We start from the raw sequence: 23,922 nt of genomic DNA, 5'->3' as shown, positions 1-23,922 counted from the left end.
GTGGGGCCCCTCAGGAACAAAACGCACCCACGGGACCCTTTAGATATAAATAATTAAATGATACTATAGTGGAAGATGAATAACATTGTACATTTGACAAAACCCATAAGATCGACACCCCCAAGGGACTAGGGACTGGGGTGACGGTGACGCCATGTGTCCAGGCTGGTTCGTTAGTGTAGCAAACGTATGTCTGGTGGGGGTTACTGATGATGCGGAGGCCGTGGGGGTGGGGCGGGGCAGGGATATGGAAACTGTACTTTCTGCTCAATTTTGCTGTGAACATAAAACTGCTCTAAACAATACAGTTTATGATGAATAAATGAATGAATAAATGGATGAATGAATGAATGACAAATAAATGGACTCTGTGGGGGGTAGGGCAAGTCCAGGGACTGAAAGTGAGGCTGCATGGGAAAGCTGCATTAGTGAGCGGCAGAGTCAGCACAGAGGCCCAGAGGCCATGAGGGATCCAAGAACATGGCGCTGCCCAGAGGACATGGCGCTGCCCAGAGGACACCAGGCTGCTGCCCAGAGGGCATGGCGCTGCCCAGAGGACACCAGGCTGCTGCCTGGTGAGAAGGTGACCGGTTCACTGGGGCTGGGAAACCTGCAGTGGGACAAACTGCCTCCCGTTTATGTTTGCGGATGAAACGCGAAACATGCTGAGATTTGTAAAGGTTACGAGGGAGAACGTGGCCTGAAGAAAGGTGCTGTTTTATGTAATGGTCTAATTAATGCTGATATCTCTCCATCTCGGCCCCCCGCCTCGAGCCAGGAAGCCTCGCTCCCCGAGCCTGTGGGGGCCCAGACACTGGGGGCTATTGTGTAACCTGCTGGAACGGCCGCGGCTCCTGCGGGTGGCTTCGAGCCCCCCCTCCGCCCTCCCAGCTCTGGCCACGGGTTCCGTTGCAGCTACAGCTGGCCTTGCTCAGCGAGTGGGGCTCGCAGCCAGGGAGCGGAGGAGCTAAGCGTCCAAGGGGGATGAGGGGTCCCCCGGGAAGCCTTGTTGGGAGCCTGGGGGTAGGGCTGCACTGCTCACACCACACCTTGCTAGCCCGGGGTCCTTTTCCCACCCAAACGGACCAGTCGGATCCCGCGTGTCTGACGTGCATCTTGACAGGCCAGTTATGTGGCTTTGTCTGAAGTGTGTACACGTTCAACACAGAGCAGAGCAACGGGGTGCCAGGTTCCGGAGGCAGGCCGCCGGGGTTGGGAGTTCAAGGCTACCCCTCGCTCGCTGTGTGGCCTTGTGCAAGTTACTCAGCTCCTTGGTTCCTCAGGCTCCTTGCCCGTAAACTGGGCACTGCCAGTGCTTACCCCCCGGGAGCCGCTGGGAGGGGTGAGGGAACCCACGTAAGCCCGAGCGGCCGCTGGCTGGTGTCCTTCCCGGCCTCTGCGCTTAGGGTTAGGTAAGGCTCTCTCTCCGCTCGATACAACGCCCTTGGGAACACAAAGCTTCAGCCACCAGACAGGGAACAATGTATTCTGGGAGAGTGGTTTTAAGTTTCAATTGCATAACACAACTGGAAAAACAAAGCTAATAAAATGCTGCATTGCTCTCGACGCTCGCAGCGACCAACGCGGGCCGCACCGCGGAACCTCTTAGCACCAGGGCCTGCTCGGCGGAACCTGGTCTTGGCATTTTACTAGAAGAGGGCAAGAAATTTTAGCGATGAACCCCGTCCTGTAATTGTTTGTAAAAGACGGCGGTGGTAATAAATGTTATTCCAGAGGCTGGTAAAAGCGACTGGAGCCTAGTCCTTTGTACTGTGTCTTGTTTTCAATCAATAAGGGGGGGCTCGTTCTTTCTCAACTTCTGTGCACTCTTCTTGGGCCAAGGTAGGGCCTAGACAGCTCCGAGCCGGGGGAACCTGTCACTGAAACCGTGGCTCTCCCTGGCCCCGCCCCACGTGCGCTCTCTGCCCGTCAAGGGGAAAAACTGGCCTCCCGGATCCTTGTCACTGACTTGGAGCGGAGGTAAACGGGGGCGTCTCTTGGATTTGAGTCACACCCATACTTACCCTAGAAGCTGTTGCTTTGATTGTGGTATTAGGTGCTTTACAATGGACATGCCAGTGTTGAGTTGTACTTGTTTAAAAAATATTTTATTATACTGATTGTTCAGTAATAATAGTTTAAAATGCTTGTGAAGTTATTAAATGACTAGATAGGAATCAACCCCAAGTTACAGCCAGGTATAAGACGGTCTTCTGCCATCCTTCAGAGAAACACGTTAAAAACTACGTGGAGTCATTTTTGTTATAGCGACGGTCTGGAGAGCCTCTGTGATGGTGGACATTCCTGTGACCGGCGCCGCCCGGTGTGGTGGCTCTTAGTCACGTGCAGGCACTCAGCACCCGGAAAGCAGCTGGTGCTCCTGAGGAACTCAAATTTTAATTGTATTTAATTCTAAAAAAATTCACATTTAAAAAGCTGTATGTGGCCACGCCTGCCACATCGGGCAGTGTAACTGCAGGATGTGATTAAAAGTCACGTACCATCTGTAAGTCTCAATTTCCTGACGTGCTGAAGGTTTGAACTCAGCCAGTGGCCACACAGTGAAATCGCTCAAGTGGCTTCTGAAAAATTGCTAATGCTTGTGTCTCCTACCCCAGTGTTACTTAGCACATGGTCTGAGCACTGAGGATTTTTAAAGTCAGCCAGTCACTCTGAAGTATAGTCAAGTCCGGCCAGCGTGGCTCAGCGGTTGAGCGTCGACCTATGAACCATGAGGTCACGGTTCGATTCCCGGTCAGGGCACAGGCCCAGGTTGTGGGCTCGATCCCCAGTCGGGGGCGTGCAGGAGGCAGCCGATCAATGACTCTCATCGTTGATGTTTCTCTTCCTCTCCCTTCCTCTCTCTAAAATCAATTAAAAAAACTTAAAAATATTGTAAAAAATAAAATAGAGTCAAGATTTGGAGCCACTGGACTGTGTTACCTTTAATTCTGGATTTAGCTGCAAATCTCAGTAACTGCATTTAGGATTCTATAAGGCAAACAGAACTCGTGTCACTCAAGCTTGTTGCAGTAGACAATTACATGTGGGCGTAAGCGTCTTACAAAGGCTGCCTGTCCTAAAACATACCTGAAACTGAATTTTTTAGGAACAGTGAGCCAGGTTCATTTGCTGTACATCGCTGGGGAGTTTTGCTAATTGATCCAGACCACGATTCAGGCTACAGACAAAGAGGGAGCTATGTGCACGTACTTGTCTGGGATCTGACTGCAGCCTGGTGTCGGGCTTGGCCATCTGCCCGTGAACCTGCAGGGGGTGAGCTTGCCGAGTTATCCAAGCTGCGAGTTCACGGAGATCCCAGTGGGAGGTCTTTGGGCAAATCACTTGGAGCACCACACAACTGCTGAGTCTGTATCTTCCCTGGGATTACGGAAACAAAGTTCTTGGCCGAGCCGTTCTCCTCAAAGCTACCGTAGAGATGGTTCCAGAAAGTGTCAGGATGGTTGCTCCCAGGACAGTTGCTCCCAGGAGGTCTTGAACAAACCTGCATTTCTTCTCGCTAATTAATGCCGCACACATTGAGTGAGGTGGGTACAAACACTCAGTTTTTAAAAACCATTCAGCTTAAAAGTTTGACTCATAACGGGGCTTTTTAGTGGATCTTCACTAACTGATATTATACAGGAGAACAAAGGACTCTGTGTAGTCAAAACGTCAGAGATTAAGAAGGTAAGGGGGGAATGGAGGGTCACGTCACGAGGTTGCTTTATTCACCGATATCTTAAAAGAAGAGAACAGATCATGAGTCCGGGGAACAGAACAGAGCCTGGCTGCAGCCTCCACACATTTCTGCCCAACCCACGTGACAGGCAAGGTGTCACAGGTCGGTGGGGGAAGGACTTTCCGATAAAGCTCCCCAGGAAAATGCCTCTCTACACACAAAACAATAAAACAAATTAGATCCCTACCTCACACCAACTAACCAGTCCACTCCACGAAGATCAAAAACCTAGATGTGAAACGTAGACCCTGTAGAAATACTGTGGGATGTAAACTACTCCCCACCCCCGGGTCCCTAAGATAAGACAAACACGCCGTGGAGAACACTGAAGTTCGCCTGCACAGAAGTTAAAAGCTCTGCATCATAAGAGAGCAGAAACAAAACTGAAAGAGAAAAAAGAAACACAACACATAGACTGGGAAACAGGTTTGGAACACACAGCTGATAGTTGAAGGGTCTTACACAGCAAGACGACCAAAAGAAAGGTGGGCAAACGGTCCAGACGAGGTATTCGCAGAGAAGGCATCACATCCGCCACTGAACAGGTGGAAATGTGCTCAGCCTCTTGGGGAAAAGCCAACCCGATTTTCCGATCAAGGGGAAGGATCCTTCAAGGAACCGGGACGGCTCAAGAGAGTGCGTGATCCCCGCTGAACGGCGCAAGAGACCTTCCGAGTCTTAAGAGACGGAGCGAGAGATAGGTGGGAATGGGGTGGGTGGCACAGGCGCTCTCAGGAATGGCCCCTACGTGGATGTGGGGGAAAGGCAGGGCTTAGAGAGAGAGGAAGAAGAGCGCAGGTGCCCACAGGTGTGATGAACAGCACAGGTGCCCACAGGTGTGACAAAGAGCGCAGGTGCCCACAGGTGTGATGAACAGCACAGGTGCCCACAGGTGTGATGAACAGCGCAGGTGCCCACAGGTGTGATGAACAGCACAGGTGCCCACAGGTGTGATGAACAGCACAGGTGCCCACAGGTGTGACAAAGAGCGCAGGTGCCCACAGGTGTGATGAACAGCACAGGTGCCCACAGGTGTGATGAACAGCGCAGGTGCCCACAGGTGTGATGAACAGCACAGGTGCCCACAGGTGTGATGAACAGCGCAGGTGCCCACAGGTGTGAACAGCACAGGTGCCCACAGGTGTGATGAACAGCACAGGTGCCCACAGGTGTGAACAGCACAGGTGCCCACAGGTGTGAAGAAGAGCGCAGGTGCAGCCGGGAACACAGGAGGTACTTCAGGCCAGTGAGGGGAACCAGTGATGGTGGAAACAGTGGGAGAAGCTAGAAGAAATATAGCGGGACACATTAGATGGCCCCAAACCCTGTGGGCGAGCACCTGAGCGAGAGGTAATACGGAGTTCACGGGCCGCAGTGGAGAAGTAATGAAAGAAAATACTGTAGGCGACACGGAGACTGGACTGGGGAGGGTTGGATGGGAGTCTCAGGTCCTGAGCTGTAACAGGTACTGGCCTGAAAATGCAGAGCTACAAATAGGGAGGAGACATACATTTTCCAATCCAGGAATGAAGGACAGTCCAGGTGGAAGGAGGGACGAGAGAGCCCTCAGAACGTAACAGCAGAATGTGACAGGAACGGGTCTCCCTGTGTTTAATGTGTGTGTTAAAGTAGGGCAGGAGGGACAGACATCCACCTCAGGACAGTGGTTTGTTCTGAAATTAAACACAGGAGGGAGGGAAGCACACTGGAGGGGTCCAAGAGGGTTCAGCTCCACAGGAACTGCTTTTGGCTACCGAAAACTGTTGGGAGCATGTGCCGAGATCTCCTTTTAAATCCGGGAAGAGGACATTCTTTAATCTGATGTTGCATAATTAAATATTTAAAAAGCTATTAAAGTAAATGAAGCCTGGGGTGAAGGGTCTAGTTTAATGTTGGACAAGGGGAACCTTTTAAGGTGACTTTCAGCACCTCCACCCCTGGGAAGGTGTCCCCGAAAGAACACCCAGGAAGCTGGGATACGAGGATACAAATGCACCAAGTCTCAAAAAGACTCGGTGCAACTGAGACTGATACAAAGTAATGTTGCAAGTGAACTGTAAATTGGGGAGAGAGAGAGAGAGAGAGAGAGAGAGAGAGAGAGAGAGAGAGAGAGAGACCGACCGAGACCTTCCTACTCTGTTACTAAGGGTTTAAGATTCTGTAAGACAAATGCTCCAGCCGGGGAGGGAGGTGCTGGGGCTGTTCTCTGCAGTAATCTGTTTACAGCGCCCTCTAGTGGCAACTCCGCGCCCTTCTCTAATGCAGAGCTCACTTTTTCATGTGTTAAAAGCTCCTTCTGTATATACTATTTCCCAACATGGTAACAAAACATACATTGCATTTTGTTTTTATTATTAAGCAACACGAGAAATTCAAGAATAAGTGCCTTTTTAATTTTATTAATCACTCATCTCTTATAGTGAAAAAAATCATACTTTTTTCTTAACTGTAGGTGAAATCTATTAAATTTGTACTTAAATTTAAGGTAAAAGTTTAATACTTTAGACATTTTTTACTTTGTAGGAAGTCTCAAAAGATATGTCCATGCCCTTATTTTCAATAATAGGTTTGAACCTCAAGGAAAACAGAAGTGATAAGTGCAAGGTTTCCTAACTTCGTTAGAGCTGTGGTGGTTCTTTGCCCGACATTATCAGTCAGCAGCACTATAGGGTTATCAGTTTTAATTTCATTTATTTTTTAAAACTTGACCACACCCTTATTTCTTTCATTTGAATCTAGCATCTTCTTGGCCAGTGGTTTGTTATTGGGGATGTGTATTAGACTTAACCTAGGCCTTACTCCAGACTTACTCTCTTTAGTTTTAGTAAACGCTGGATTCTGACTCGGCTCCCTACAGCCGCCCCACACTCTGGCTGTGCCACAGTCTTAAGTATTCCCACCTGCTTTTTTCCATTTCTTACTTCATTGATCACAGCCGATTTTAATCCCTTGCTTAGTAGCTCCTATTGTGTGCCAGGCTCTAAGGTGTAAATACATTTTGTTCAAGATAAAAACCACTGACATTTGAATGAATTTAGAGGACAGGACAGGCTCTGGGTGGCATCGGCTCTGGGGGCTTTTCTTCGCCGGGGTCGCCTCTGTTGGGTCAGGAGCCATGACCACAGAGGCTCTTTGAAAGATTTCAAATCAGCCCTTATAAGAGTCAACTGGTTGTGTGTGTGCATTTTAGACTAAATTATCCCTTATTTTATTTCCCTAAGTTTCTGTGTAGTATGTGTGCCCTCTGCCTGGCATTTCCCCCCAGTCTCACGTCACTTTCATGCTTCTCAGGCTTCTAGTCTTGCTCATGGCACTTGGGCCCTAGGGTTGTTGTAGAGATTAAGTGAGATGCTAGTAAAGAGCTTCCTGTGTGGCAAGCAGGCATTCACTCAGCAGTTAGCTGCTATTATTACTATTACTACAGTATTGTTTTTAGCCACTAGAAAGACCTCACTCTCTCACCAGCTCCAACGGCATCATAGAAGCAGATGCCACAGCAGACGTGGTAAACAGTGCAAACCTTTGACTTAGAGGTTACATTTTCTGTGTGCCTGGCAGGAGCGGGGAGCAAAGTTTTACTAAAATTCACTTTTTTGTTGTTACTCTTCACCCAAGGATATTTTTTCCATTGAAAGAATGGAAGAGACAGGGAGAGACAGAGAGAGAGAAACACTGACGTGGGAGAGACACATTGACTGGCTGCCTCCTGCACATGTACCCCAACTGGGACCGGGATGGAGCCTGCAACCGAGGCACGTGCCCTTGACCAGAATCGAATCTGCAACCCTTCAGTCCGCAGGCTGACGCTCTAACCACTGAGCAAAACTGGCCAGGGACAGAAAAAAATCTCTTTTGTTCACAACAATTACAGGCTAGCAAGTGGTCAGGCTTACTTCTCACTGGGCATCCGTGGAAGCCAGGAGCCTGGAGGCCGGAGCCGGGGGGACCTGAGCTCCCGTGGGCGTCTCTTCCCGAGGATCCCAGGAGCCAGGGCTGAGCACCCACCAGGGGCCTGCCCTCAGGCCTGCGCTGTAGACGTCCTTAGAAAAGAGCTGAGTCGTCAGCAGGTGTCTCTTTCCCAGCATGCCCTTCTCCTCAGTGACCGTCCATCTGTGCCCACGTGGTGGAAGGGACCTGGTGCCACCAGCCTGCAGGATCGGTTTTGTCAGCATTCGCACCCTGTACTCACTGGTCTTACCTGCTCACCAGGGGAGACCTCACCCCGACCCAGACCCTCCCTGCCCCACCTTCCCCGAGCCCTGGGCGGGTGTCACTGTCCACAGACCAGCCTGCGTCTGCCGGGCCCGTGAGGAGTGGCATGTTCTGCCCTTTATCACGGTCACTGCCTGTATCTCCATGGAGGCCACACCGCCCTGGCTGGGCTGGCACCAGATGCCGCACTGACTGGTCCAGGGTCCTGTCTCTCCTGTGGGCCCCTGCACCGTAGCACCCGCTCCCCTCACACCTCCTCCCGGTGCCAATCCCCGCGCAAGCGCACACCTGCCCCAGGTGTGCCCGACGGGGCGCTGTTGGTGCAAATGGACAGCACGCTAGGAGCTGAGCAGTGGGCAGGGCTGGGTGGCTCCTCTGCCGGCACCCCCAGGCCCCCGCGGCCGGCCTCAGGCTGGGGTGACACCCTTGGCGCTCCTACAGCTCCATGGCTGGGACAGTCCTTTCAGGAGCCGCTGCTCCAGCCCCGCCCTGTGTCCATCTCTGGGCCCGATGTGGAGCTGCCAGCCCTTTCGAAGGCCTACGAGGAGCCCAGGTGTTGACAGGTGACCCTTCTTTCTACCCTGCCCGCACTGTGGCCACCCTGGCAAGCTCGTCCCCTCCCCCAGTCACGGCCAGCTTAGCAGCCAGGACCCAACAGGGAGCAAGGCTGGGTAATTCCAAGGGCAGGGCAGCAGGTTAAGTCGGTTCCTAAGCCTTCATTCTCCTCCAGAAGGGCCGAGGGCTTTCTGGGTGGAGGCCGAGACACCACGTGAGTTTCCACTGTTGTCACCTGTGAGGATTCACCGAGGGCTACGGGGCCGATTAGGACGCCGGGCGTCCGTCCCTGCCCCCGGCGGCTGGGCCGGGCTACCCGCCACCCCACCACAACCAACCCTGTCCTCTCGAACCTTACACCCTACCTGGCCTTTTAGTTACACAACGTCGCGAAGAAAAGACACAGGCTCCCAGGAACCAGTCGTGAGCGGCTGTAGTAAGAATTTCCTTGGAATTTCCCTCGGGTTAAAAAAGCAGTTTTGACTTTTCTCAAGCTTAGTAGCTCAGCAACTAAAAAGTAATGTTAGTACCACCGAAGGGCTTAAAAGCAAATTGTGGAAAAAGGAAAACTCATTTGATCGTAGCTGATAAAGACGCTCCGGTGTGACGGGGCCGCTGAGAATTCCTCCCGGGGCCAGCTCGCTCTGAGCCTCCCCTGCGAGGATCAGTGGCCGGTACAGTCGCCCAGTGACGCCTGCCATTCGCCAGGCCCCGATGAATGTTTAAAGAAACATGGGCAACGCTACGTGCTAGTCCTTTAAAAACAGCCACTGCTGAACTGAAATGCGCCAGCCTTTTCCCCAAAGACCTTGAATGCCCTCGCATATTACAAATAATATCTAACATTGATCTAACACTTCCTGTGGGCCGGGTGCTATTCTAAGTGTTTTGTATCTTTTTTCTAACCCTCAAAACACAACCCTAAGTGGTCTATGTATTTTTCCCACTTTCCTGGTGAGAGGGAAATTAAACCTCAGCTTGGGAGTTGCCCTGGACCAAGCAGATAGCAAAGGGCAGGCCGAGGATTCAGACGCAGGTCTCTCGCCCCAAAAACGCCTCCATCAATCACACTACCGACCAGGAGGCCTGCTGAGGTGCATGTGAGTAGAACCAGCACAGTGTTCTCCACAGTTTCCGCTCAGAAGCCAGGATTCAAAATTTATTCTTCAAAACGTCCCCAGTCCCATCCCGCGGCCCCACCCAACACAAGTGCCCTAAAAGCTGCAAGGTTTGGACCAAAGGGTGGAGTGGGATCGGGATGCGAGGGCCTTTATTTGCAATGTGGAGTCAGAGGGGGCCCTGGCCGGGCACCGTCCCCGCGCCCAAAGGGAAGGGATCCCATCCCCGGGCAGGGCGCCTGCCTAGGTTTTGGGTTTGACCCCCAGTCAGAGCGCACGTGGGAGGCCCCCGATGGATATTTCTCTCTCACATCGGCGTCTCTCCCTCCCTCCCCTTCCTCTCTCTAAAATCAATTAGAAACCGAATGAAAGGCAAGAGGAGTCAGAGCTGCTCCTGTAAAATGTGTCTGCTCGGTGTGGTTCCAGCCTCCCCACCAGAGGGCAGTCGTCACGTGAAGCTCTGAAACCGGCCGGCCTCGCGCTCGGACCCCCGCCCTGTGCTTGGACCCCCGCCCTGTCCCGTCTGGAGTTAGTTTCACAGCTCAGTGTAGGCCCCGAGAAGATCTCTGCTTCTCTCAGGCCCAAAGCTAGTATGTGACGCTTTGCTCTCTTTGCCTAGCAACTGAAAGGAGCTCAGATACCATCCCTTTGATGGGAGTGTAAATGGGCCAAAGACAGGTGCTGGCACCGGTCCTGTTTTGGAGGCAGAAACCTTGTACCAAACACTCTTCTGTGTCCAAGATTTTATCATTTACTCCATTTAAATCCCGTCTGAGTTTCGGTACCTGTATTGCCCCAGAAGATCAGACGTACTCGCTTTTTCATGAGGAAGAAGGTTGAAGATTCTGATGAGATGATAACTTTTCCAGTGTCCAGCCCGGCCGTGAGCTGGAGACACCACCAGCAACGCGTCCGTGTGTTGATCACGTGGCACAATGCCTCACAGAGAGAATGCTCTACGGCCAGAGCCAAACCCAACCTTCCCGGCATCCCTGGGAGGCGGGGCCTCTTATTATGCCCATTTTAGAGATGGAGAAATTGAAACCCACCCAGGTGACGTAACAAGTTAGAGGACACAGCCTTTCTCAATGTTCTTAACCACCACGAAGTGATGGGTCTACCGGAGATGAGACGGGCCCAAGTACACAGACCTGGCAGGTTCGGGCGGGAAAAGGCCCATGGGGTGGGGCAGGTAGGAAGCCGTCTGCACTGCAGGCCCCGTACCTCGGGCACAGCTGCTCGGGCACTGGCTACCTCCGGCCCCTCCGCGCAGGCAGGGACCCCAGCTGCTCCTCGGGCGCAGAAGGCAGGCAGCCTGGCAGGAGCCTGGCTCGCAGGGGGAGGGCACAGAGACCAGGGCCCACGTCTACGGACAGACACGGGTGCATGGCCGCTGCCATCAGCTAAGGTTCAGGACAGAACCAGGCCCTGAGAGCGACCGTGGAGCTTGGCAGGGAAGAAAGCAGAGAGGGGAGGAAACCCTGGCCAGTGGTCAGCGTTACAAAAGGGCTTTGGTTTGGAATGTGGTCTGAGGCTCGGGGGCAGGCAGGCACCCACTGTGTGGCTGTGTCACAGGCCTTCAGGGTCAGAAAAGGAGCCAAAGGAGATTGTTCAATCTTCGATGGGCTTTTTTTTTCCATTCTAAGAAAATGCAAGTTAGTAAAGGAACTATGTTCCTGCACCTGCCCACTCCAGTGCCCACCCGTGACAAGGAAGCTTTCTCTCCATAAAACCTTCTCGTGTGTATTTGTGTCACATACACACTGTAGAGTAAAAAGCACCCATCACCCTGCGACCCCCCAGGAGGCACATACGTCCCAGGGAGAGTCTGTTTCTACGAGCAAACGCCGACCGGTAACAGCGCAAGCGGAAGCGCATCCCGCTGCCGGGCTTCCGACCCAGCGCGTCGGGGAGGAGCCTCTGCGGCTCGACAGGGACTTGCCGCTTCCTTTCCAGGAGGTGACAGCCGAGAAACTGCCATTTGCTGCTGCTAATTCAACAGCGGAGCCGGACTAGGCGCATCCTGGACTTCGGGGCTTTCACGCTTTCCTCTCCCCGGTGGCTCTGTTTTCATGGCTACGGTGCCCCGCTCTGTGCCCCTCCGACCCTGGGGGTCCACCCTTCCAGGGCTCCCGCCTCCGATGCCACTTCCAAGGAGCCAAATGGAATAAACCCAGACGACGCGGCTCAGACGCCCCTCAGGGACAAGAGATTAAAGAGGGGACCGAAGAAAAGATACGGGACAGAGGGTTGTCCCGTATTTGAATGTGTGTACACATCTTAATCGTGCACCGGTGTCGGGGGGACGCCTCCGGCGGCTGTGCTGGCGACCAGGCTCCGTGTGGCCTCGGCTCCCGCTGGAAGGCAGCCACCTCTCCGGGCCGTTCGGAGGAGTCGGTTCCTCAGCCCACTGTCGGTCACGAGGACACTGTACCTACATTTTTCAAAGGCTGCTTCCGATTCTGAGTCCCCCGCTCTCCCAAGATCAGCTGGGCAGACACGCTTGCAAGGAGACTGAGACTGTGGGGCACCCCGCCCGGCAGCTGGAGCAAGTCCCCAAGCAGGCCCTATAAATAGCCCTCCATTGTCAGCGCGCGGGGAGGAGAGGGAGCGCGTGGGTGTTTGGGCCTCGCGGACTGGCTGCGTCTGCCGGGGGGCGGTAAGCCAATAGCTGCTCCGCCGGCAGTCCGTCTAGAGGGCAGCTGCCGGCTGGACGGCGAGGGGACACGGCCCCCACGATGGCGCAGATCATCCTGAGGCACCTCATAGACACGCCCGTGCGCTACCAGGAGCAGTTTGAGGCCCGGGGGCTGGAGGACTGCCGGCTGGACCACGCTCTGTACGCACTGCCCGGGCCGACCACCGTGGACCTGGGGCGAGCCAGGGCGCCCGACGGGCCGCCCGGGGAAGGCCGGGCGTGCTTCCAGGTCCTGCTGGACGTGGTCCAGTTCCTGCCCGAGGACATCCTCATACAGACCTTCGAGGGCTGGCTGCTGATCAAGGCCCAGCACGGCCCCCGGATGGACGAGCACGGCTTCGTGTCCAGGAGCTTCACGCGCCAGTACAGGCTGCCCGAGGGCCTGGAGACCCGGGACCTGACGGCCGCCCTCTGCCACGACGGCATCCTGGTGGTGGAGGCCAGGCGTCCGGCGGGGACTCAGTGAGGTCCCGCCCCGCCTCCCGGGCTTCTGGTCACAGGCAACCGGGGAGATCCCAGCGCGGCCGGCGAAGGTGCCCCAGGAGCGTGTGCGGGACCCACGTGTGAAGTGGTTTTTATGAAGATTGAAAACGTAGACGTGCTCCTGGTAGTTGAGTTTGTCTGTTGTCTTGCTCAGAGAGGATGCTTGTTAACTCTGTTCCCAGCTCAAAGCGATGCTCTTCTCACACCTGAGACACTGAGGGTTTGGGAGACGAGTTTGGGACCGGAGAGAACTCGGGATTGTTTCACTTCTCCAGCAAGGCCGGGAGGCTGCCTCCGCAGCAGCTGGCGCGAAGAACCAGCCAACGTAAGGAACGTTTCCTGTTCATGGAAACTGTGTGTGGCGCCCATGCGATCCCCTCACCTGCCAGCTTTTCCTCTCAGTGTGTTTTAATGACAGTGGAGCTTTGTAAATACAGAGTCTGAGGCTAAAACACAGGACCTGGAACCTGGGTCTGGAATATTTCTGATTGACCACAGCTGTTTCTGCCTTACGCTCATGTGGCATTCAACATATCTTATTTTTAACAGTTCCAAATACGTACCTTGTTCTTTTTTTAAACTGAAAGTTATCTGCAGTTGTTGGTTGTTGTTTTTTTAAAGCAGCACGTGTCCTGTGGATATTTATGAACTATTAATAAGATGTAACTTATACTCTTGTAAGTTAACATTAAGTCTAGGAAACCACTTTGAAAAGCACAGTTACCGAAGTTAAACGGTTTTATTCTAGGCTCTTTAGATGCTACTGAAGGTTCTAGATTTCAGAAGATAGCAAACCGTAGGCACCTGCTCTGTGCTTAACCCTTAGCTTTAGATAGCCCCGTGGCCTGAGGCTCCCAGGCCGGGTTCACAAGGCGCGTTTATGCAGCCAGTGGGTCTGGGGTGCTTCTCTCCCGACTGCTGCCCCAGCCCAAGGCAATGCCAGGCTTGGGTGGGGGCTAAGGATTTGCCTTAGGAACGCTGTCCTGGACAGCTGGCCGGCGCCATTCCTAAGATCTGCCGTCTCATTCTGCACACACTAAATATTGCACCAGCACCGCCGTGAGCCTGAGGACAGCGCTGAGAATAGAAAGGGGAGGCGCGTGGGGCCGGGGACAGAAGCGGCTGCTGACACCACCACCCCGCTCCCCGGTGCAGACACAGTAGCAGAAAAAGAAACGAAACAGCTCCACAAGTAGTGTTGAAACAATGTAACGAGAGATGCTTGTTTACAGTCTGATTAGACAGAAAGGACTTGGACGCTACTGTTTCGAGGAGGTTGTTGCCTCTGTGCTGAGGTTTGAGGTTTGAGCGTCCAACCCTAGGAAGCCGTTTTGTTACAGTAGCAGCTTTGCTACATAGAAGACCCATAGTAACCGATGAGATTCCGTCTGCTGGGTGACTGGAACTGAAATACCCGCTTTAGATGGCTCTTTCCCATCGACTGGCAGAATAGTGTGAAAACAAACAAATAGCGCCTCTCCGCTGGCCTTGATCTTAGTCTAGACAAGATCCTACTTCTGAGGAAGTCCAGGAAATGACATTCTTGCCATGAGGAGCCACTGATACCTACCCAATTTGGCTCAGTGGTTAAAGCATCAGCCCTCAGACTGAGGTCCTGGGTTTGATTCCAGCCAAGGACACATACCTTGGTTGCAGGCTCGATCCCTGGCCTAGATCAGGGCTTATGTGGGAGGCAACCAATTGATAGCAAACCATAGGCACCTGCTCTCTGCTTAACCCTTAGCTTTAAATATTGCTTAAATATTTAAATATTTAATTTAAAGAAGTGATGTTTCTTTCTCTCTCCCTTCTACTCTCTATGAAAAGCAATGGAAAAAATATCCTCGGGTGAGGATTTTAAAATTAAAATAAATGCACCATCCAATTAGCATTTATTTGTTTCCAAGTTAAAGTAATACACAGCCATTTTTTTTTTAATTTGGAAAATATACCAAACACTAAGAAAATATAAACCACTTCTTCTACTAACACAAGGTTGCTACTCCAAATGCCTACTTTAGTTCCCCTTGTACATAAGCACTGTATCACTTTAACAAAATTAGGATTTTATTTGCCTGCAGTTTGCTAACCCAGTGGTCCTGGTGATTGTTTCCTTTCTGCCTCCTGCCTGCCCAGACCTTCTCTGCCCTTCTGCGCCTCACCCTGAGCCCGGCCAGCTGACCCCTATGGACACATTATTCCACTTTCTAATTGGGTTCAGCCAGTGGAGCCGCGGACCACAGGCCAGAGACTGCAGAGGGCTGGTGGGGTTAGGGTGGTCCTTTCCCCACCGCCGACCAGACAGGCTCTGGCAGGGGCATCCCCACCTGGCCGGGGCTCCAGAGAGGGCGCCACTCCTCCAGGATGCCCACTCACGTTGGCTCCCGCATCCTAACACTTTCTTCCTTTCGTCCCCCCAGCAGTTGGGGGTAAGGTTTTCTGCCGTTTCCTAGGCCTAACCCCCTCATTGTTTGTCTGGTTGTAAGAATCAGCTGGGGCTCTTGTTAGATGTACAAATTTCCAGGTGCCCAACAGAGATTCTGGTGGGGGTGGGGAGCCCTTACATCTGTATTTGGGTGGTACCCCTGTGATGATTATGATGGGACAAGTTGAAAAGGGTCTTAACCAGGTGTTTTCACTCTCCCTGGGCGGCCCCAGCATTCAGCACCCAGGAACCGGGGATGCTAAACGTCCCACGCCGCTGAGCCAGCGCAACGCACAGAAGCAGGACTCTGGAAGCAGGACGGTTGCCGCATGGAATTTCAGATGGAACTCTGCTCATTCAGACACTTCACGGATGTGTGTTAAACCAGGACTCAACAAAATTACAGCTCTCCCAAGGAGCCAGACTAAATATAGGCTGACCTGGAAATTTTCCAGCCGATAGCATCGCCCTGGTGGAGGGATAAGGGAAAATGACTTCCAGACAAGTGATTATTTTAAACTGATTTATTCCCGTTCTTATTTTCTTCAAACATTATACAATGTTACATTTTATATAAACAACAGGAAAGAGGTGTAGTCTTCCTTCCAGAAGGGACAGTCTGAAAGAAATGTAGCACATGTAGAAAGATACATTTAAACAAGTCTCCCCCCCCCCCACTGCTCACCAGGCATGCACAGTGCCCTGCGTCTATTTATATTCTACTCTCTCAAGCGAGGATCCCAGATGCTTTTAACTGGTTTTCTGTATCCATAAGGTTTTATCTGCCCAGGGTGTCATCCTTGTGACATTTTTGGGGGGGAAAGGTACAGGAGACCTCTAATTTGTACAACTGCATGCGAATCTTCAATCATCTCAAGGTAATGAACATAATTAAAGATTATACTCACTTATTCATATTCCACGTGTGACAGTGGGTTCAAGGCTTTAAAAGTCTGTGTCAGCTTCCCCAGGATCACTGAGCTAGTGTGCATGCTTGTCTCCTCGGGAGAAGTTCGCGTCGTCTGACCCGCTGCGATTTGGACCTCACTCCTATCTAACTCAGCTGCTGTTGCCCTGGATAAAGAACAACTCCCCTCGGGCCCAGGGGACAGGCCGGAGGCCTCAGAAAGTCAGCAACCAAAACAGACCACAGCCGGCCTGTCTCCGGACGCCGGGTCGGCCTCGAGCGCCGATACCGTGACAGAGCTGCTCTGAACAGCAGCTTGTCCCCCTATGGGCTGATTTAAAAGGTATTTGGATTCTGTGGCCCCCCCTTCAGAGGCTTTTAGTTAATGGAATTAACTAGGTTATTTACCAAAAGAATAAAGTGGTAATTAAAAACCAAGTCTAAATGGACAGGGCCACCGGGGAACGACAGCTGGTGCCCGATCCCAGCGGGGAGGGCGATTAAACCCTGATCCTGCTTGCGGACATTTCCAGATTGAAAGTGCCTGATGTTTAACCCAATGTGTGTCTGGAATATGTGTGGAATATATACCGTTTCCAAGCTTCCATGTCCCCCCACCCTGATCTTTTAGCCGTGTGACCTTTTATTTCACAGACTTAAAGAAATGGCTCCGTTGGCTGCAGTTACAGAACAAAGCATGACAGTCGTCCCGCAGGCGGCACCCGCCCCACAGAGGGCATGTTCTCCTCACACCCTCGAAGGCGAAGGTCTGGGCAGCTCTGTCTCGGGGCAGGATGTGCTTCGGCAGGGGGAACCTGGATGCCTTTCCTACATGTCATTGGTACAGTCAGAACTGAAATTTCATGTTTTGTCTCCTCATATGAACATAATATAAGCAGCGTATTAAACAACACCGAGGGTGGAAACAAGGGCGTTTGATGAATAACTGTAAGCTCTTCATGATCTTAGTGAACGGCTCAGACTCGGGACAGTGCTGGAGCTGATATTCATGAACACCAATGGCATCAAACATGTGCCTGATCCATTTCAAAGGCGTCATTAATTAGCATGTGCAATAAATTCGATGCATGTCACCACCAAATGCAGCCAGGTTTGTGGAAAGATGGGAGTTATTATAGCAGTTTCATACCAGAAACACTCTATCAAGACTCACAGGCACGTGCATGTAAGAATGGCTGCTTTCCTAGGCATGTGCACCTCCATCACCATCACCGAAGAGAGAGTAGTGGGTGAAGGCCACCCACCGTCAAAGGCAGAAGCTCAGTTCCTTTATGAAACAAACTGTCTTGTGGTATCTGGCCCCTTAAATGATCACACTTACTGCATTCGAGGGAACAGGGTATGCAAACCAGACTAAGTGGAATTGAAACAAAGTGCCCAGTATACCTAGGTCCCTGATCTGTTAGACTCTGTTTAGCTGTAAAGGACATTTGGAACTTGCTGCTTTTATCTTATCTCCAACTCCTTCCGGCCTCCCGCACCAGCTGACTGGCCAAATGCTCTTCTAGGTGGAATAAGCTCCCGAGGGCCTCTCTCGGTTCAGGAAGTCAGCTGGGGCATCATGGGAAGTTTTCCTCTTTCATTCACTGCTTCTGACCTGGGTCCACGCTGTGGAGCAACGCTGTGACCTTGGGGACGTTAGGTGCCTTTCCTGAGCTTCGGTTTCCTCGTCTGTAAAATGAGGGTGTTGTGGGATTCAGAGGTAACACATCCAAAGCACTGGGCACAGAACGTGGCCCTGAATTAATAGTTGCCACCATCGAATGGGGTACATCAGCAGCTTGATTTGAAGTTTGTTTCTACGTGAGATGACTTCACCACAATAAATCCAGACAGAATGTGGCAGCCTGCGGGCCTCCTCTCTAACACAGCATTTGCAACCGGGGTGCCAAAAGAATTTTTGAAACATGCAACACTTGCCAATTTAGTCAGGGGCACTGACTTCTTTTCCCTTAGATTATCAAATAAAAAAATGACAACAGCCAACACAATAGCCGTCTGGTGTGAATGAATCATACATATTTTTTTGTCAGGTTGGCAAAAAAATAGAAGATATTTTTGTTGTGCTGCAGAATTTTAGTAATTAGTTTATGTGCATGAGATAAAAAGAGTTGGAAATCCCCGCTCTAAGCACATAGGAAACAAAGTAGCACATAGGAAACAAAGTAGCACACAGGGCTTTTGATAAAAGACTAGCGAGTGCCCTCTAGTGGTAAACAGGCAAAACACCTGAAAGCCTTTTTTAAACAGGATTCAGACTGAAATCGATCACAGAAATGCAATGCAAAGCTACAGGGATGAAACATAATATTTGGACAGGATTTTAACTTTCACAGCATCTTGTACAACCACGAAATAAAGGAAAACTTCCTTATCTATTATAAAGCAAATTGCAGTGCAATCATATGAGCAACCAAAGGATCCGAGCCAGAAACTGTTTTCCTTTTTAATCAGATGTGAGCCGCTGTGACTCATTGTTGCACTCGTGACTAAGTGGTAAATAAGGGACCGATTTCATAGTTCAGTGGGATGAACTGACAGACCTCTTTCCGGGTTCACATGGCAGCACATAGCTGATTATTTCACAGGACTTCTTATTTAGAAAAGAGGAAATGAGCTGTAAAATCTTCTCTAGTGCTTTTCTCTAAGCATTTGTTGTCATTTACAGAACTTCCCTGAACTTGACATTAACATCTAGCTCCTGAACTCTCAAAAGTCTCCATTTTTACCTATACTATTGTCCTTCAAATTCAACCAGAGCAGTAGTCATAGTCGATAGACTGGGTTCAAACCCCAGCCTCACCATTTACTGACCACGTGAGCTCTATGCCTCATCTGTAAAACATGAGCATTAATACCAGCTGCCTCACTGGTCTGTGACAAGGACTGATTAAGCTCATACATGGACAGTGGTTAGAACAGAGCCCGGAAAAGTCATTAACGAGCAGCTGGTATGTGCCCATCCTCAGTATCACAGAGGCTTAAGACAGAGGTCCTGCCCGCAGGGAGTTTATGGTCCACATGGGAAGATCTTGCTAAGGGTGGGGGGCCGTTACCCCACTGTTGGTTTTTAGGAGGAGGGCTTTCCCTTAAACATGCCCCTGGTTTCTCCTGTCTATTCTTGCCGCCCCCCCCCCCCCCCCCCAGAAGCAGAGACTCACTTTGAGTAGAGTGACTCTGGGGACAATCCTTCCAATGCAGTTATAGGCCAACTGGATCCCCACTCTATAGTACATCGCACAATTCAGTGTGGTCAAGAATAAAGGTGGTAACTGGGCTCCCACCTGCCGACCACTGGGTATAATTCTCCACTGGCTAGAACTCAGCCTGAGAAGCAAACAAATATTTATTGAGGGGACCCCACAGACTGCAACAGAACATACTGACCCTCCCAAACCACCCACTGCTCACTTGTATGGTGTGGACCCAACACACGAATGTTTCCAGAAATGAAAGTTTGGTGTAGGCTGGAGCAATGCGAGTTTCTGGAGGTGGAACCTCACTGGCTCTTGAAGGATGGGGTAGACTGTGGATGGTCCTGAGGCAGGATAGTTAGATGTTAGGAGAATTTTTGACAAGTGGGAAAAGGGAAACTGAGACAGATGGTTAGACAAATAGGGCCAAAGAAGTCAAGCAACTTACAGCCGGCTAGTAAATCGCAAGGCCCTGTCTGCCCTGACCCACAACACCTGAGTACAAGTGATTTACACCTCTCCTCTCCAGCCAGAAAGCAAATAGCTTACATCACCCGGGCTGGGAGGCAGATAAGAGACCCAGGTAGTGCCATCTGTGCCAGCCAGACCCAAGGACAGATGACGTCGGGCGAATAAGTAACAACAACAAACCAAACAATTAAAACCAAAAATACAAGATACAGGCCGAGACAAACAGGCCTGGTCCCCCGTGTGCTCATTTTTGGACATCAACACACCTGGAAAAATGCATGAATATTCTGCTGAAACGCTCCCCTGAGACCTCCCTTAAGATTCCCTCTTGCAAGAGAGAACTAAAAGCCTCAAGAGACAGGACCCAGCAGGCTCTCCCTGGAGCAGGCCCTCCCCTTACCTCAGGCAAGAACTTTCTCCTAAGCTCTAAGGGTGCTCAGGAGACGGTGATGAGGGGAGCACCGGGTGGCGGCAGCTCTTCCTGGAAAACTCCCTGGACCCGTCCCCAAGGCCCCCTTTCTCCGACTTTTCAGTGGCTCTCACTTCTCCGTGAACTCACGCAGCCCGCCTGGCTCACCTCTTTACTGGTGAAACGTAGAAAAGCTTATCCCTGTTTGGTGACTACATCGTGACATAGCCAAGCTACGCGGAGAAACAGGTGGCACAGTCCCTCACTGCCCACTGCTGCAAACACCCGCGACCCACCTGCCGGGATGCGCTAAACCCTTTCCACACACTCAGTCACGGACTTCTTTCACTTAGCACGATATTCTAAAGACCCATCCATGTTGGCGCAAATGGCAGTATTTCACACTGTGGCTGAGAGTGTCCCACTGGGCATGTCCCGCATCTTTATCGAAGCATCTATCTAGGGACACAGGTTCTTCCACGTCTTGGCCACTGTGAGTGCTGCAGTGAACACAGGGGTACATGTATCTTTACAAATAAGTGTTTTCAGATTTTTCAGGTAGATACTCAGGAGAGGGGTTGCTGGGTCGTACAGTAGCTCTATTCTTAATTTTTTGAGGAACCCCCGGGCTTTTCTACAGAGGCTGCACCAGTTTACATTCCCACCAGCAGTGAACGAGGGCTCCCTTTTCTCCACAACCTCTCCAGCACTTGTGGGTCCCTGTCTTATTGAAAACAGCTGTTCCAACAGGTGTGAGGTGGTAGCTCATTGTGATTCTGATTTACGAGGCCAGGACATTTGGCAATGAGCTTAATTAAGCACGTTGAGGGGACGTGGGACTGGCTGCTTCCCTTAGGACACCCGCACCCGGTGACGAAGGGCGTCAGTCTCAGGTCCTGCTCCTCAGGGTTCTCCACCCTCCGGGGGGAGGGAGTGAGTCACTCAGGGACCCAGGTTCTCTCCACCTCACCTCCGGGCTCTCCACGGAGGGAGAGGGAAGGGGGGATGGGGGAACCGCGCAGATTCTGAATGACGGGAAGGCAGGGCATGGCGGGTCTGTCGGGGATCAGGGTTCCAGGCAGAGGAAATAACAAAGGCAAGAACCTCAGGAAGTTCTGGGTTCTGGTTTGTCGCACAGGAAGCCTGGAAGTTGCCACTCCATTCTGATGAGGGGACCAAAGTTTTGCCACACCCAAAATATGCCTTTTGGGATATTCCTTTTAAGCAAGTTATTAAGAAACAAAAGACTCAGAAAGGACCTTTGGCCCTCCCCTTACCTGTCTAAAAGGATTCAAATGGAAAAACCTGCTCAGACGAAGGGAGCATGGTCATAGCATCATGATCTAAACTAGATCCAGCAGCCAGGAGAGACCTAGCAAAGCCCGTGTTACTTCCCCGTCTCAGCCAGAATTCAACCACACGTTTGCCCTTTCACATGGACCTGTGAATTACCTGCCTTCCCTTTGGAATCCCAGCCCCTGCCTCTCCTTTTAGTCCAAAATGGCAAATAAACCTCAACTGCCCAACGCAGCTTCGGGCCTGATATTCTATGCCTTTCTTTTTTAATGTTTCTATTGATTTTAGAGAGAGGAAGGGACTGGGAGAGATAGAAACACCCGTTGGCTGCCTCCTGCACACCCCTTACTGGGGGTTGGGGTCGAGCTGTAACCAGACATGTGCCCTGATGGGAATCGAACCTTGGACCTCCTGGTGCCTGGGACGTGCTCAGCCAGCTGAGCCACGCAGGCCCGGCTCAGGCCCCATATTCTTATGGGATCCTCACATGTACATCCGTAATAAATTTTGGATGTTTTCCTGTTAATCTGTCTCATGTTAATTTGATAATTAGCCCAGCTAGAAGAACTTAGAAGGTGGGAGGAAAATTTTTTCACACACCCCCTCCCTCATACTAACAAGTAAAAAGCTGAAGAAGCTGAAAAATCAACTTTTAGATCCATAAGAGAAGTGAGGTCACAGAGCAAACAACCAGACCGAAATTGGCGAGGTGGACGGGTGAATGTAGAAAATCACAGCTTACCGGAGCGGACACTTCCGTGGGAACCCGTGCGGGTAGGAAATCCCGTGACAGGCAACCTGCTGGAAGCTCGGGGCACAGCTCTGAGAGTTAGAAACTCCAGGAGATCCCACGTGTTCACGAGTTTACTCCTCGGATCTTACAGGTTTTCACAATGATCAGAAAAATCCCCTCTGCTTCGGGCAGGGGGCGGGGAGAGGAGCCACTCTCTCCGTAACAGGTCTGCCCTCAGGAGAAGCTATTTAACTAGAGACTAAGCTGCTGGAGTTTCAGCAGAGCCTGACCGACCTGGGGGGAGAAAAGCAGCTGCCCCGGCCCAGTCCAGCCATCCTGTCTGACCCAAGGGGCGGGGGAGGCTGGAGAGGCAGGGGCAACCTTCCCTGTCCGGGGGCACGGGCTCCCTGAATGACTGAGACCTCGTCTCAGATTGTAAACCGCTTCCCTCCTCCACACCTACCTCACGCTGCTACAGGCTTTGAATATAAATTGACTTCAGGAAGAGCTCATTTCAGAGTAACGCTATGGGGATAAAGGCAGACATTACATAGCGATAAGGGCTCAGTTCTCCCAGAAGACAGACGTGCGCTCAGACGACACGGTCAGAATATGAGCCAGAAGCCGCTAGGACGGCGGAGAGGAACCGATGGGTCCACTGTCTCTCTCGGAAATGGGCAGGTCAGCAGGCAGAAAACCAGCTAAGGCACAGCTGAGCTCAGCCTCACCTTCAGTTCACTGCCTACCAGCGACATGCGTAGACCACCTGAGTCAACAGCAGGACACACGGTCTTCTCAAGCTCCCGTGGAACAGTCACCAAAACCAACCACATTCTGGGCCAGAAAACACACCGTAACCCATTTGAAAAATACAATGTCTGTTCTTAGACGTCAGTGAATAGAGGCCAGCGCAGCCCTCCCCGCCCAGGGCCCCCGCCCAGCGTCTCCGGGAAGCCGGGCCCCCCTTGAGGTTTTCAGCCCCTAGGGCGCGGTGGGCCTCGGGCAGCGGGCCTCCCTGCTGCAGGGCCGATGTGAGACGCAGGACCCCTGCAAGCCCATGTTAGTTCCTGTTCATAGATAGGAAGACTCAACACTGTCAAGGCGCTTCCCGACTTGATCTACAGATTCAAAGCAATCCCAGTAAAAATCCCAGCGAGTTATTTTGTAGATATTGACAAACTGATTCCGAAGTTTATATGGAGAGGCAAAGACCCAGAATAGCTAACACAATGTTGAAGGAGAAAAACAAAGTTAGAGGACAGACACCACTCAACTTCAAGCCCCAACCTAAAGCTGCAGTCATCATGACAGTGTGGTGTCACTGGTGGGAGAACAGACAGGTGGGTCAATGGAGGGGAACAGAGAGCCTGGAAATGGCTTTCCATAAATATAGTCAACTGGTCTTTGACAAAGAAGTCTTCTTGCCAAATGGTACTGCAACACTGGCCATGCAAAAAATAAAATCTAGACACAGACCTTAACCCTCCACAAAATTAACTTGAAGTGGATCAGACACCTAAATGTAAAATGCAAAACTGTAACACTCCCAGGAAAAAACACAGGAGAAAACCTACATGACCTCGGGCAGTGACTTTTTAGATAGAACTCCAAGTCATTACCCATGAAAGAACTAATTGATAACCTGGAACTATTGTTAA

At 51.5% G+C, this 23,922-nt stretch overlaps 1 protein-coding gene across 1 annotated transcript; it reads left to right on the top strand.

The window, feature by feature from the left end:
• The first annotated feature begins 12,365 nt into the window (after positions 1–12,365).
• Positions 12,366–13,480, top strand: HSPB3 (heat shock protein family B (small) member 3). The gene has a single exon (XM_016199828.2). The coding sequence runs from the start codon at positions 12,366–12,368 to the stop codon at positions 12,789–12,791; it is 426 nt and encodes a 141-aa protein (XP_016055314.1). The 3' UTR covers positions 12,792–13,480.
• The last annotated feature ends 10,442 nt before the right edge of the window (positions 13,481–23,922 follow it).

This window comes from Miniopterus natalensis, chromosome 3, assembly GCF_054644295.1.
Source record: "Miniopterus natalensis isolate mMinNat1 chromosome 3, mMinNat1.hap1, whole genome shotgun sequence".
NCBI classification, from domain to species: Eukaryota; Metazoa; Chordata; class Mammalia; order Chiroptera; family Miniopteridae; genus Miniopterus; species Miniopterus natalensis.
The sequence above is the reverse complement of the archived record's forward strand: the minus strand, read 5'-3'. Positions and strand labels throughout refer to the sequence as shown.

What these genes read in the sequence shown, in the direction of transcription:
- HSPB3 (XM_016199828.2), top strand. Translation starts at nt 12,366, where the DNA reads ATGGCGCAGATCATCCTGAGGCACCTCATAGACACGCCCGTGCGCTAC.